This window comes from Melozone crissalis, unplaced genomic scaffold, assembly GCF_028551555.1.
Source record: "Melozone crissalis strain CALT ecotype California unplaced genomic scaffold, PUWL_Pcris_2 ptg000014l_1, whole genome shotgun sequence".
Classification (NCBI taxonomy): Eukaryota; Metazoa; Chordata; class Aves; order Passeriformes; family Passerellidae; genus Melozone; species Melozone crissalis.
Genome location: NW_026535792.1, coordinates 13,778,941 through 13,792,232, shown reverse-complemented (window position 1 = coordinate 13,792,232; position 13,292 = coordinate 13,778,941). Strand labels below are relative to the sequence as shown.

The following is a 13,292-nucleotide window of genomic DNA, read 5'->3' as shown; positions in this document are numbered from 1 at the left end:
TGCTTCAGGAGAGTCCTTCAAAGGTGATCACAGGAGCTACAAAACTGTCAGTGTGACTTCTGTGCCAGGAAAATTAGATAAACTGCTGTAAAAAGTAAAATCAATAGACACACAGATAAAGCTGGTGCTCTGTAGAAGCATCAAATGGATTCTGTTAGGGGAGGTTATGCCTCACAAATCTGCTGGCATCCTTTAAAGACATCAAAAAGCACATTGATATTATTTTCATGCTTGAATGTGGGATCAGTGTAACCTTAGATTGCAAGACTAAAACTCTGGGGACTCTTACCCCTGAGGCAGTCTGGACTGAGCTATTTCTTCTCTTCACCTGGATTCAAGCAGAGCAGGAATTCACATGATGTATATAACCTAACCATTTTTATAGTAATCTTCACTCCTATAGAAATAGCAAAGTAGAGAATAATGCACATAGCTCCCACAGTTTAAATCCCACGGGTAACAATATATAGTGTACTGAATTTTTAATAGCACATTATTCAGAGTATCACATAAATTGTTATTACTGATGTAATAAAACCTAAACCAACACAGCTGGAGAGACCAAGGTTGTAAATACACCATATATTTTTTGTATTGTAATAATATCAGCCAAATTATTTTAAAGTTTGCTGATTTTAGTTGACTTAGACTAACTCTGTGAACCTCTAATTCAGGTCCCTGGTCGAATGCCTTTGCCTAATTTATATATCAATTTTCATACAGAAACTGATGCATGGTATACAAGGGGCATTCTCTGTTTTACAGATTGGTTCTCCTTCTGGGGAAGTCAAAGAAAAAATTCAGGTGAGGAAGATCGGAACACACTGTAATTCAGCATTTTAAGTGTTTTAGTTTTTTAGTACATAAACCTTCTATTTCTTTATTTATTTTATTTCCTGATCATCCCTCTGTCTCTGCTGTAGTCCCTGGTGAAAAAGTGCTCAAGGTGAGAAATCTTTGCAATGGGCAGCTCAGGTTTAGCTAAGCCCACCTTGGAGAAGGGGCATGGCACACAAGGGGACTGCTTGAGAATTTGTTCTTTCTTCTCTGTGATCTCAGTGTCCAGATAAAACATTTCTGTCTGTATCATGAATATGAGATCAAACCCTTACCACATATGTGTACTTCAGGCTTTTTGCTCATAATCTTTAAGGCCATGTATATGTCTGCTGTTGCTGACACTGATTTCAGGGAGAACTAAACTGCACTTTCTCTAAAGCAGGACCCAGGATTTTGCTTTGTTCTTGACTGGCTGGGCACACCATTAGGCCTCAGTGCATAACTGATGGTACTGCACACATACATGTTATGTATGGTTGTATAACTGATGATAGTAAATTTCAAAGCTTGATGTATGTGTAACTCAGGTCCTGCCTGAGAGTTTCTGAGCCAGTTTAATCTCTCAGCAGCCGTGCTGGCACAGAGGGGCACAGATAACATTCCTCTGCAGAGGGCCCCGTGACAGGGCTGTCAGTGCTGGCACCCCGTGGAAGTGTCAGGGCAATGCTGGACAGATGCTTACGTGCTCCACTGTTATCAGCTGCACTGGGTGTGCTGCCCTCTCAGCCCTAGGAGGAGCTTAGCTGGTAGGTGATGGTATGGGCAAACCTTACTGAATGCATCCAGAGAATGACTGTTGCAGTATAAAAACAATTTCGCTTTTAAAGCATAGATCAATTTAGTACAGAGGAATGCCATGTTTAAGCCAAATCCCTGCTCTTTTTTCCTGCATATTCACTTTTCTCATATAGCTTTGCTATTAAAAACAAAAGACATCTTTGCTAAATATATTAATGCAGCATGAAGAAACATCCTAAAAAGTACATCCAGTGGATCCAATATATCCAAGTATATTGCAGGGATCTGAATCCTGTGTTTTCTTAACCTGAATGGGACATGTTATCAAAACCTTTCATCATTCTGCAGGGCACAGGGTCCCTGTAGCAGCCCTGACACTTATTAAGGCTACTTGTAGGGTTGTGAAGAGGAGGAGATCTGAGCCTACCTAACTGAAAAAAGGAATGTAGAATGAAAGCCAAAGATAATGACAGATTTGACTCTACTGACACACAAAAGTGAAGTTGTGCATTTGGGAAGTACAGGGAGCTAACTAGGAGAGTTGATTCATGGTTCTAAAATCTAATTTTCACTAGAAAAGTGACAGTGTTTCCTGTACCTGACTCACCAACCCAACTTCTTTCACCTGTCTCCCACTCTACTTGGGCCTCCAGGGGAGCCATCCAGCCACAATGTGACCCTCTGCTGGAGATGAATATTCTGTCAGAGCTGCTGCTCCCAGTGCTTTGTCCCCTCTCTCCCTCAACAAGAGCATTTGTTTGTTTCACTCCATACTCCACTCATCCTTTAATAGTTGAGTTGTCAGTCTGCCTGGTTTTCATTCTTTTCATGCCCTTTCATTCAGAATTATCCACATTTGATTGTGTCAATCCTCTGTCTTTCCAGATACAAGTTTTGCTTCTGGGATTACTTTTATGTATTAAATATTTAGAACATAGATGATACATTTATCTCAGGCCCCTGTATAAGAATATTAGATTGGCAGGCCCAATTCCTTTGAAATTCCACAATCAAGACCTTTTTATAAAAAAAAAAAGGTGTTCTGAGGTTCATAGCTGACCCTTTATGGGGTGTACTTGGGAGCAGACCCAGCAGCAATCTTTTGTTACTTCTGCATGGTATCTATGTTCATTAAGGTAATGAAGCTATTAATTGAATATGTAAGTTCAGGTAATTAAATACAAGACTTATTTCTTTAGTTTAAAGGGTAATAATAAAAAATTTAAACTTGCAAACTAGATCACACATTTACTGATGATGAATGTGAGCTGGAAAGTGCAATATTCCAATATGAATTAGTTAATTGCATCCATTCATTAGGTGATATACATTAGCAGAAGGTCAATCCATTTGAGGCTCGATGTGTTTTACAAATAATAAATTTCAACAGGTAAATTGAAGAGAAATTCAAAACAAAGTTTTTTTATATATTCTAATTCAGAATAAAATCCCTACACCCAAGAACATGTTCCCTATAAGTTCACAGTTACCAGCACATGCTCTTTGCAGCACTGCTGGGGTCACTTGGCCAGTGAGGGACAGGTGACATTTCAGCTGCTGGCTTAAACTAAAATGCTAATTTTTAAAACTGACCCACTTATGAAGTAAGTCCAACATTGAACTTTTTCAAGCATTTTCTGCTTTATCACTCTCACTGAATTATGAATTATTGAAGCTTGCTTAAATCCCTAAATTTGCATTTCAGTTTTGGACTAAATTTACCAACAACTGGTAAATTTATGTATGTAGATCTCTGTTGCTTGAAGAAAGTATTCTGCCCTTTAGGCCTCTTCCTTTTGCAAATTTTGTAAATTTACCATTTGTTAATTTTGCCAGCATTTAACAGTTCCACTGGATATGAAATGGCCAATATGACAGGTAAAAAAGCTGATCTGTTTGACTTTTTTACCAAAAATGATCCATTTAACTAATTTTTAGTGAGAAAAATGTTAAATCAAATTTTCTTCATTAGACATTTATGAATATTCAGTAATAAAATGGTTGTTCTTAATACCAGCATTTCTTTCTGGTGTTAGAGGTAATGTAGAAATAAGGAAAGTAAAAGTGGATTTTATTCTGTTTATTTATAGCTTAAGATATATCTAGGCTCAATTATTAATAAATTTATAATTTTAAAAGAATTTATTCACTGAGATACATGAAAAATTCTGAAATAATATTTTAGAGGCTCCTCACAGCATTGTGGATGTTGCTTCACAGGTCATATTGCTTAGGTGTATAATAATACATTTTTACTTTCTGTGTATAATACAGCTTTGTCTGGTGCAAGGACTGCTCCCATCCTGCACACAGCTCAAGGGCCATAATTCTTAAAGAGATTTCAACCAGTGAGCCTTTTGCAATGGTCAGACTAAGAGACATTTAGAGAATTGATTCAATTAACCTAGAGGAAAAAAGTGCTATAATGTGTGATTTATGTTTGCAGATAAATTAAAATACAAGTATCTCCTGAAGAGCATTTGCTGCCCTCATGGTCGGTAATGAAAATAGCAGGCAATTAAAATAGAACACCTGAGGTTGAAGCTTTAATGTATAGATCAGAAAATGAAGTTCAGATTTCCTAAGTGGAAAGCTGAGCTGAAAAATAACTTAGGGGAAGTTTTTATTCAATCTCTACTTTTCTTCCAAAAGCAATTTATAAAGCACACAAAAAACAGGAAGAGAGATTTACTGAAGCAAGGGGCAAAGGGTATAGAGGAGTGGGATCTCTCAATCAATACTGAATTTGTATGAGGAACCAGGAATATCCTTGCTAAATGGTAGTGGAACAGCTGAGAGAAAAAGTTATATATATAAGAACTTATGGGTCATATTGAAATAATTTTGGGGTGGATTTTGCAGTTTATCTTGAGAGGAATCATTGGAAGTGTCTGATAGAGTGATGTGACTCAGTTCCTGTGTGTGTGTCAGTGCTTTCTGGAGCTCACTCAGGAGCAGAAGAAATGTTCATGGATTAGAAGTACTGAGAACGAAGAGCTCTTGCTTGGAGCCTTGTTGGAGTTGCTGCATCCACTGCCCATTTCAGTGGTGTGTTCCTGTGTGCTTGGGCACAGCTAAACTGCCCAAAAGATGTTTTGAGATACAAAGAGTTTCACCTTATCCTCTAGTTTTATCATTTCCTTTAGACAACAGGTACACAGTAACACAGAGCAGAAAAGTACCAGTACTCTGACTGAGAAACCCAGGAATGCCTTTATTACATCTGTATTGTCTTCAGCATTGCAGCTTTGTCTTTTGTACCCTGTCTGGCCACCACAGGTCCAGATTCATTTAGATTGCTCCAAATAGAAAAAAAAAACCCTCCAGGAATGATTTTGATGTTGGCTGCATACTAGCTTAAATACTAAGACTGAAGCAAGAAACAGAGTCACTTGATTGTTCTTCATTTTATTGACAACCATTTCATTACAAAGTGTGAAGACTTTGTCATTGCAATCTGAAAGAGAACATATTTGTTTCCTGATTTGCTGTCTAAGTAAAAATTTTAATTAAAACCCAATCATATGAGAGAAAAATAAGCCAGTCTGACTTGACAGTTGATTTAATTTTGCAAATTTACAAAAAAAAAAAAACAAACCCAAACCAACCCCCCCCCCAAAGACTCCCAAAAAACCAAACTAGAAACCGCAGCACTGCAATAAGTAGTTTTCTGTTGTATGTAGGTGTTTAGGGACCATTGGACTGAATCCTGAGTATTGTTTCTGTTCTTTTATTTTCTTTTTTTTTGATTAATTTTTTCTTTCACAAATTAATTAATTTTCTTCCATATTCATTGTTTTTACTGAGTTATTGTCCTAACTTCCAAGGTAATCCCTTCCAGAGTAAATTATTTATTAAATGTTTAACGTTTGCTTGCATGTTTTGAAACTATGCCTTGATTCCTTGATTTGCTGTCATAAAGTAACCAGTGTGGTGCTGAAGCCTGGAAGCAGCTCCCCAGGCTGGGACCATCAGTGTCCCCAAAATCTTTAAGATCTCATTCCTCACTCTGCTTGGCAGAGCTGCTCTTGTCCTTGGTGAGAGCCCACCTTGGCCTGGGCACCAAGGGCTGAGGCATTGGTGTCTTCCCAGGTGGTGGAAGAGGAACTCCAGGCAGTGCATCACCATCTGGAAGAGCAACAGGACACGAGTGCCACGTCTGCGAGGGTGGCTGCACACCAGGAGCCCCTGGAACGGTAAGTGCGGTCCCATTCTCCATCTGGGAATGCCAACAAGCCCTTGGGCTAAAGATCTCTGAAGGCTTTTGCAAAATGAATTGCTTTGAGATGTAAGAGGAATGTGGTTTGTACAGCAAGAAGTGGATGAAGGTCACTGAAGCAGCTCCAGATTATGTGGGTTTGAGCTGCATCTCCACACACACTGGAATCCCTTCTCACCAAAATCTCCTGAATTTTATTGATCTAGTAATGAAACTGTCATACAGTTTCCTCATTCCTGAAACTTGTTTAAATGTATTCTTTTTTTTTTTTTTTTTTTGAAGGAGCACATCCCCACTCTGATTTATTTTAAAATGGCTTTTAGAAGGTGTCATCCTTGTGATGAAGTGTTAGGTCTGTGTTGCCAGTGTGCCATTAAAAATTGAATTTCTGACGTTTAAATGTCTCACTCATCCCAAGTGTCACAGTTTGACAGCTCTGCATGTCACATTACAGTAGAATATTATGAATCCATTTCCTCTGTCAGGTCAAAAAAAAAAAAAAGACTGAAAATGAGAGAAAGCAAAATCTGCAGTCTTCTTCATTAGTGAGATGGAAATTTACAGAAATAGACATGTTAACCCTGAAATTACTTAACTGGCACTCTCTACCTTGTGCTGTCTGTCTGTGCCCAAGCATTCTTTGTTCCATGCTCCTGTACAAACACCAAGAGAGTGCTGGGACAATCTTGTCAGTTGTCTGCAAACTTGTCAAACGTGGAGTGAGGGATATAAAGGGCATCAACAAACAAATAGTGTTACAGAATCAAAACATGGCCAGATCCCATTGTTTATTTTTGACTATATCAATGAAAAGGTCGTGTGGTGTATTTCTTGTTGCTTTGTTTTGCCAACTTTAAACAGCTGTAGCTTTGGTGTCCTTTCTTTGTTCATGTATCTGGTATGTGATAACTTCAAAACATGACATCTGATCAGGTTCAAAACATTGGGAGTGTTTGCATCAGTAAGCAGAACTTCACTGATTTTTCCTAAAGTAATGAAAACGGCCTGAGCTTTCTGTCTTTTCTGCCTACAAGGTGTGACCAGGGAGCGTGCAGGGCTTTGACAATAAACGTCTGATGCCCGTCAGTTCTTGGACGTGGCTCCATTTGGCCGCTGCCTTCCCAGTGATGGGCTGTACGGCACTGCCCAGCCTCTTCTCTTGCACGACGTGGCCTCCCGCTACGAGGGCCCCCCAAAGCTAACAGCTGGCATCAGGTGCCTGTTGCTTGAACAGATTACTCTGCCCTTTAAGCCCGTTCCTTTCGCAGAGAACTTTCAGGAAAAGCGCGACCGCGCCGGGCCTGCCCTGCCCGTGAGGCGCCGCTCGCCCGCGCTCTGTGGCGGCCGGCAGGGGGCAGCACGCGGCCGGCGATGGCGCTGTGGCGGCGGCAGGTGGGGCCCGCGCGGGGCCGCTCGGCACCGGGGCACGGCGGGGCGGCAGCGCCGAGGGTCGGGGCGCAGCCGCTCCGCCGCCAAAGGAAAAGAGGGTCGGCCCGGGGAGCAGTGGCCGCGCTGCGGGCAGGGCTGGCGGGGACGCTCGGGGAGCGCCCGGGGGCGGGAGCGGGGCAGGGCGGGCGCGCGGCCGCCAGGTGAGGCGCGGAGCCCCCGGCAGGCAGGGCGGGCAGCCCGGGACAGCAGCGGGCGGCGGCGGCCGGACGGGGAGCGGGCACGGACACGCTGCCGCTCAGGCTGAGCCCTGCCCGTGCCCCCTCCGCGCCCCCCCGGGTCCCGCGAGGAGTCGCCCGCCCTGCCCCGTCGGCTCCGCGCCCGAGCGCAGCCGCCGGTCCGGGCCACCGTGTCCCGGTCACCTCGGCCCGGCAGGGCTTCCCCAGTGCAGCCCGGTGTCTCCCCCTCCGCCGCTACCCCGCCGCGGCCGGGGATCCCCAGCCTGTGTCGAGCTGCGGCTCCCCGCGGGATGCCCCGGGCGGAGCCGGAGCCGGGACTGGCCTCTCCCGGCCGCGGCGCCTCCCCACCCGGCCCCGGAGCCGAGCGGGAACACGACGGTCCCGGCGGTCCGCTCCCCGCGGCCGTTCCCCGGTTCCGCTCCTCGGGCGGCGGGCAGCGAGCCGCGCCCGGGAGCTCCGGGCTCCCACGGGGTGCCGGGAATCCCCCGGCCGGGGCAGGGGGGGCCGGGGAGGCTGCGCCGCAGTGAGCGGGGCTGTGCCGCTCTCGCCCTAGGTAGGATGGACCTGCCCCCCTGCCTCTGCCCCCATGTCCAATAAGAAGAGACCCGGCTTGACACCTGCCTATATACAGAGGAGGAGAGCAACATCTTCAGCGCTGGGCTTTGGAGGGGGGGGGACCAACCCAAAACACAGCATCAGGGCTGAGCGGGGGGCTCGGTGGTGTTATAAAACCCCCCCAAGACTATGACTTCCAGTAAAATTGAGATGCCAGGGGAGGTGAAGGCAGATCCTGCAGCTCTGATGGCATCTCTGCATCTGCTGCCTTCTCCCACTCTCAACCTTGAAATCAAATACACCAAGGTAAGTTGTGTTCGTTTGTTCTGGCAGAGAATTTCATGGTTTTCTCTCCAAAGGACGGATTTTGCTTAAAATCAGTTTCATTCTGCCCTACCCAACGTGAGTGTAGAGATATAAAAAAAAAAAAACAACTGCTAAAAGACTGCCTTGGATCTGTAATAAAAGAAAAAGATTTTTAGCCCTGTAATCATATGAAAAAACCACAGGATAATAGAAAGCAAATTATATCTGGCTTTGCCACTTTTCTGTAAATGTACTGTTTTCTCCAGGGCCATTGGGGTTTATTTTCAGTGCAAAATCAGTAGTTCTCGGGTATGTTTTGGTGGCTTTTGATGTACTTCAGAGGACATTACTATACATACCTGAGTATCTCAATCAGAAAAAAACCCCGTTTTCTTTCTTGAATTACCCTGTGTGCCCAAGGGACTCTTTTACATTTCCTGGAGGACTGTTAATACTACCAGGTTCTTACAGCACTGGAACAGGTCTCCACGAACTTCTGTGATTCTTGAATACACCCTTGAACAATATTGCGAGAGGGCATGTTTTCCTACAAACCTTTAAAGAGTGATTTTCATAGAGAGAGGGTTAAGAACAAACCCACTGTAGAAATTTAGAAAAATCTGCTAGGTTTTTGTGGTGTCTTATGAGACTAAATTGGTTTTGTTGATTAAAATGGGCTTTAAAAACAGTCATTTGTTTGTGAATGCATTATACATTTTAAAATTCGTTTATATATTTTTAATCTTTGCATTTTCAATATCTTTAAAGAATGTTTTAATTTCTGTTGGAGAGGTTTCAGATCTATTGTATAAACAGATTACAATGTGTCAGACTTTGTTTCTAATTACCAAGTAACTTAATAGGAAAATAGCACATCAGCACTGGAAAAAGGTGATAACATTTTTATCTACTGGAAATACAACTTCAGGAGCTTTAATGCTGATAGGAGACTCATTTTGGCCGATGTAGTGTAATTTTTTCTTCCATATCATCACTTCAAAAGCTTTTCATCTTTTCTCTTTTTTTTAGTGAGTGCCAAAATTAATTTGTCTTCTAATTTGTTACAGCAATTCCTTGTTCTAGAAGAGTGTTTCAGAGGAAAGTCAACTATTTTAAATTTCATTGCATTTTAATGCAAACTGCAGTATGCAAATCTAAAAATGCATATGGTTTCTTGGTCATAAATTCTTTTAATATAGTTAAATAAGTAAGGAATGCAATTATTGGATGCTGTGTAGTGCTACACCTCGGGAGCAATCATATTCTGCAAAGAGTATTTGGCATGAATTTTGTTCATTGCTGGTTTCAGTGTGAGCTGTGCTTCAGGAGGGTTTCGTGGGAAATACTTGGGAGTAGTATCACAGCCAGTTTGCATCATAAATGTACTTGCATTTCTCTGTCCTAAAACTGGAGAGTTGTTTCTAAAAACCTTTGAAAAGGACAGCAGTCATCAGCAATCATAGCTTTCTTTCTGTGAGAATGTACAGTGACCTTTAATAAATCAATACATAATTCCATCATCTCAGATCTAAAATGTTATACATTTTATACTAAGGGAACAATTAAAAGAAAGTTATTTCATTTCAATATTAAGCCAAAACCAACAGCAATGTGTTTCTTCTAAGCTCGGATATCAGGTAACTCCTGGTTGCTTTTGAGAAAATTTTGGTTTAGGACAGGTATCAAATGTTTCACTTGGCATATCCTCTGTCTCTGTTTTTCTGTCTGTCTTGCTCTTTCCTCCTTTTTCTCTTTCTCTGCAGGAAATTCAAGTGATTTATAGATAATTGGAGTCTTCAGCTTGGAGTTTTGTCTTGGGCAGGACTTTTATCCTGGATCCACTTTCCCACCTATTACAAAGAAAAACAATCAAAAAATGAAATAATGGACTGTAACTTGATTCTTTATTTTGAGGGAGTGGTCACTTCATGTCCTAAATGACAAACAACTTCCATAAACAATAAATAACATTAGACTAAAGCACTTTAGCAAGGGAAAAAAAAAAAAGAAAACAACCCCAGACCTTGTAAAATCAGACATCTGTAAGCATTCCTAGCAGTCTCTCCTGCTTGTTAGCTGGGAATTTTAAATACACAACCAGGACACAGAATTCTTGAACTCTTTATTACAGGTGTCTATGAATGTAAAAACATAACCATTTGTGAGTTAATTCTTTATGAAAAATAGAAGTATCTATGAATACTTAAACTTAGTGAAAAAAATTTAAATATATTTTGCCAATTAAATTCTATTTCTGTAATTCTAAAGTTGGTAAATAGACAGGCTCTTTAGGGTAGAACATGTTAAAATTCCAGGATTCCCTAAGTGAGTTTTGTTAAAGATTTGTAATATGTACTGGGAAAAAGAAAATTACTAATTAATCTTTTAATAACTGCATTACCCTTGGGTTGCTATGAAAACTATTTCCAGCTACATAGATGAAACAAATATCACCTGTGTAATTCTCATTTATTCGATTATTTAGCAGAATTGTTAAAACTTGTGAAATATTACTCTGGTAAGTTTATTGAAATAAGCAGAAAACTATATGTGAAGTCCTTCTGATCCATACACCTGACAGAGCACCCAGAGGCAATGCATGTTTGGATAGGTCAGAAAAACATGATTTAGTGATGAAAATTGCCCAGTGCTGTGGTTTTATGTAAGATGTGCAGCAGTAGCTATTGGGACTTCAGTATTGGAAGTCAGCCTATGCTGCTTTAAAAAAAGCAGTCATTAGAAATATTTTTCCCAGTTTTTTAATACCTTGGCACAGTCTGTGAAAAATAAAGTGTTGTAGATGTGTGTAATAAGAACTGGTGAGCAGGATGTGAACCAGACGTGCAGGTGAGTGTTCAAGCACACAGGGTTAAGTTTTGTGTGGCTGGCAAGGACTAGAACTGCTACATTTGGGATTATCTCTCTTTTCACTGTGATAACTCTGTAACTCTTTACTCTTTAGCATTTGGGGAGAGATTGCGTCTGCAGAGTAGGGCATCTTGGAACATTGCAGGGAATGAGGTTGTTCCCAGCCCTGTGGCACAGCAAGCCCTCCTCAGGCTTGTCAGGAGCGTGCTGGCAGTGCTGTGCTCCATATGTAGGGGGCTCATAGGTAGGAAGGGGATCCAGTCCTCCCTCTGGGAATAAGTCACGCTTCTACAAAAGTCAGCTTTGTGTCAGAAACTTTCCCAGAATGGCTGTTCCAGAAATATCAGATGTGTGAGATAAGCAGTGGTGTGATGTCTGCTAAGGACATGTCATTGGCATGTTTAGGATGGGGAGCACAGCCCAGAGAACCTGACAGCTTCTGAGGGTGGTCAGTGGGTTTGCACTGTTACACTGATACCTCTCTTTTAAACTTTTATGAAACTCCATTTTCCCTCCCAAGACTGTCTCCCAAGTACCTGACAGTAGATGTGGAATCAGCCCAGTGGATTGAGCCCTTTGCAGCATTTCCCTCCTGCTGTCTCCATTTGAGGAGCTAAAGGTGTTTCTGCAGGATGTGGCTGTCCTTCCTTTGTTGTAGTCATGTTATAATGGCATAATCACATCTGCTTTACAAAATATTTTCGTTGTGATTTTAATAAGTTGACTCTTTGAAGGACAGCCTGGTACAGAATGAGGAGCCCAGGGCTCTGTCCTGTCACAGCTCTGTCACTACATCAGGTAGCTGAGTGAATAAACGTTCTCAGTTTGCATCATGTTGAGCACACTAATCCAGATGGATGGTTTATGTTTTGTTTTTTGCTTGCCAACTGATTTAAGTGTGAGCAAGAGCTGAAAAACTTCAGCATAAGGAAAAGCTGAATTGTGGTTTTGAGAGCTTTTTAGAAAGAGGTGCCCTCAAGGGATGAAGTTACAGCGCAGTGGCAGTGAGGAGGCACATGAAACATTTCTCTATTAACAGCCTGTGATTTAGCTGACAACCATATCTTCTTTGTCCTGTCTAAATGGGTTTGCCTCTACCCTTACACCACAGGCTAAAATCCGTTCAGTTTATGCACACAGGCCAGGTAAACTACCCAGCACTGCAACAGAAAGCTCTATACAGGGGTTGTATGAAGTATAGGCAAACTGCTTCTGGGTAGATAAAAGATAACAAATACATTTCAAATTGTCATATGATAAGCATCTGAATTTGAAGTATTTTATTGCTAGGTTTCAGTATATTCATTCCCATTGCACTTCCTTGGCATTACCCTTTCCATTAAATTTCAGCACATGTTTTCCAGATTTTATCTAGATAAAATTCTAGACTGACATTACAATAGAAGGCAGGAAATCTATTTTATTTAATTAATATGCAGAATCTTTGTTACTTTTTGAACAGAAGACAAGCTTTGGCAAAACTCAGGTAAGTGAGGAATACATGCACTTTCCCATCTGTCTTTCCCTGAATGAGCTACTTTGGTGCCTTTTGAAGTCAGATCCACTGAGCAATGCCTGAAAAAAACAGCTTGGCTTTTGGGTCACCTAGGTGAACACAGTTCTTTTACAAAAGATGGGGCACAGTAAATTAGAGATGTTTACATGAAGAGTAGACAAATAGAACAGCTGCTTTACCCCTTTGTGGAACACTTCAGCCTCTGATGCTGACACTAGGGATGCTGCTCTGTATCATCACAAATGATGTTTCAGTGTGTATACTGTATGAGGATTTACTGTTGTTAAAATCTCAAGTTTGAATTCTCTTCCAGTGTATTCATACCTTATTTTTAGTATTACAGTCCATCAACTCAGATAGTGATCAGAGAATATTTATGCAATTCCTTCCAATTAGTAGCCTGAATGTGAGATTATTCTTTCCTCCCAAACCTTTATGGTCTTCTGCACAAACCCAGTTTACCCAAGTTTTGCATGAGGGCACAAGAAACAAGCATAGCCTTACTGCCTTTGCTTATTCCACTACAGCCACAGCAGCCATGAGCCTTAAAAACACAGAAAGCACAAGGCTGAACTGGCCCCATCTAGAGAACTATGGCACTGAGGGTAACTATGGCAGCAGTGAC

General features: G+C 41.7%; 1 protein-coding gene across 1 annotated transcript in view; it reads left to right on the top strand.

Moving 5' to 3' along the window:
* The first annotated feature begins 7,894 nt into the window (after nucleotides 1–7,894).
* The window catches only part of ALDH1A2 (aldehyde dehydrogenase 1 family member A2), a 50,557-nt gene continuing 45,159 nt past the window's right edge, over nucleotides 7,895–13,292 (top strand). The window contains exon 1 of the mRNA XM_054273072.1: nucleotides 7,895–8,283. Within this exon, the coding sequence (XP_054129047.1) occupies nucleotides 8,167–8,283 (117 nt within the window). The 5' untranslated portion in view covers nucleotides 7,895–8,166. The remainder of the gene's footprint in view (nucleotides 8,284–13,292) is intronic.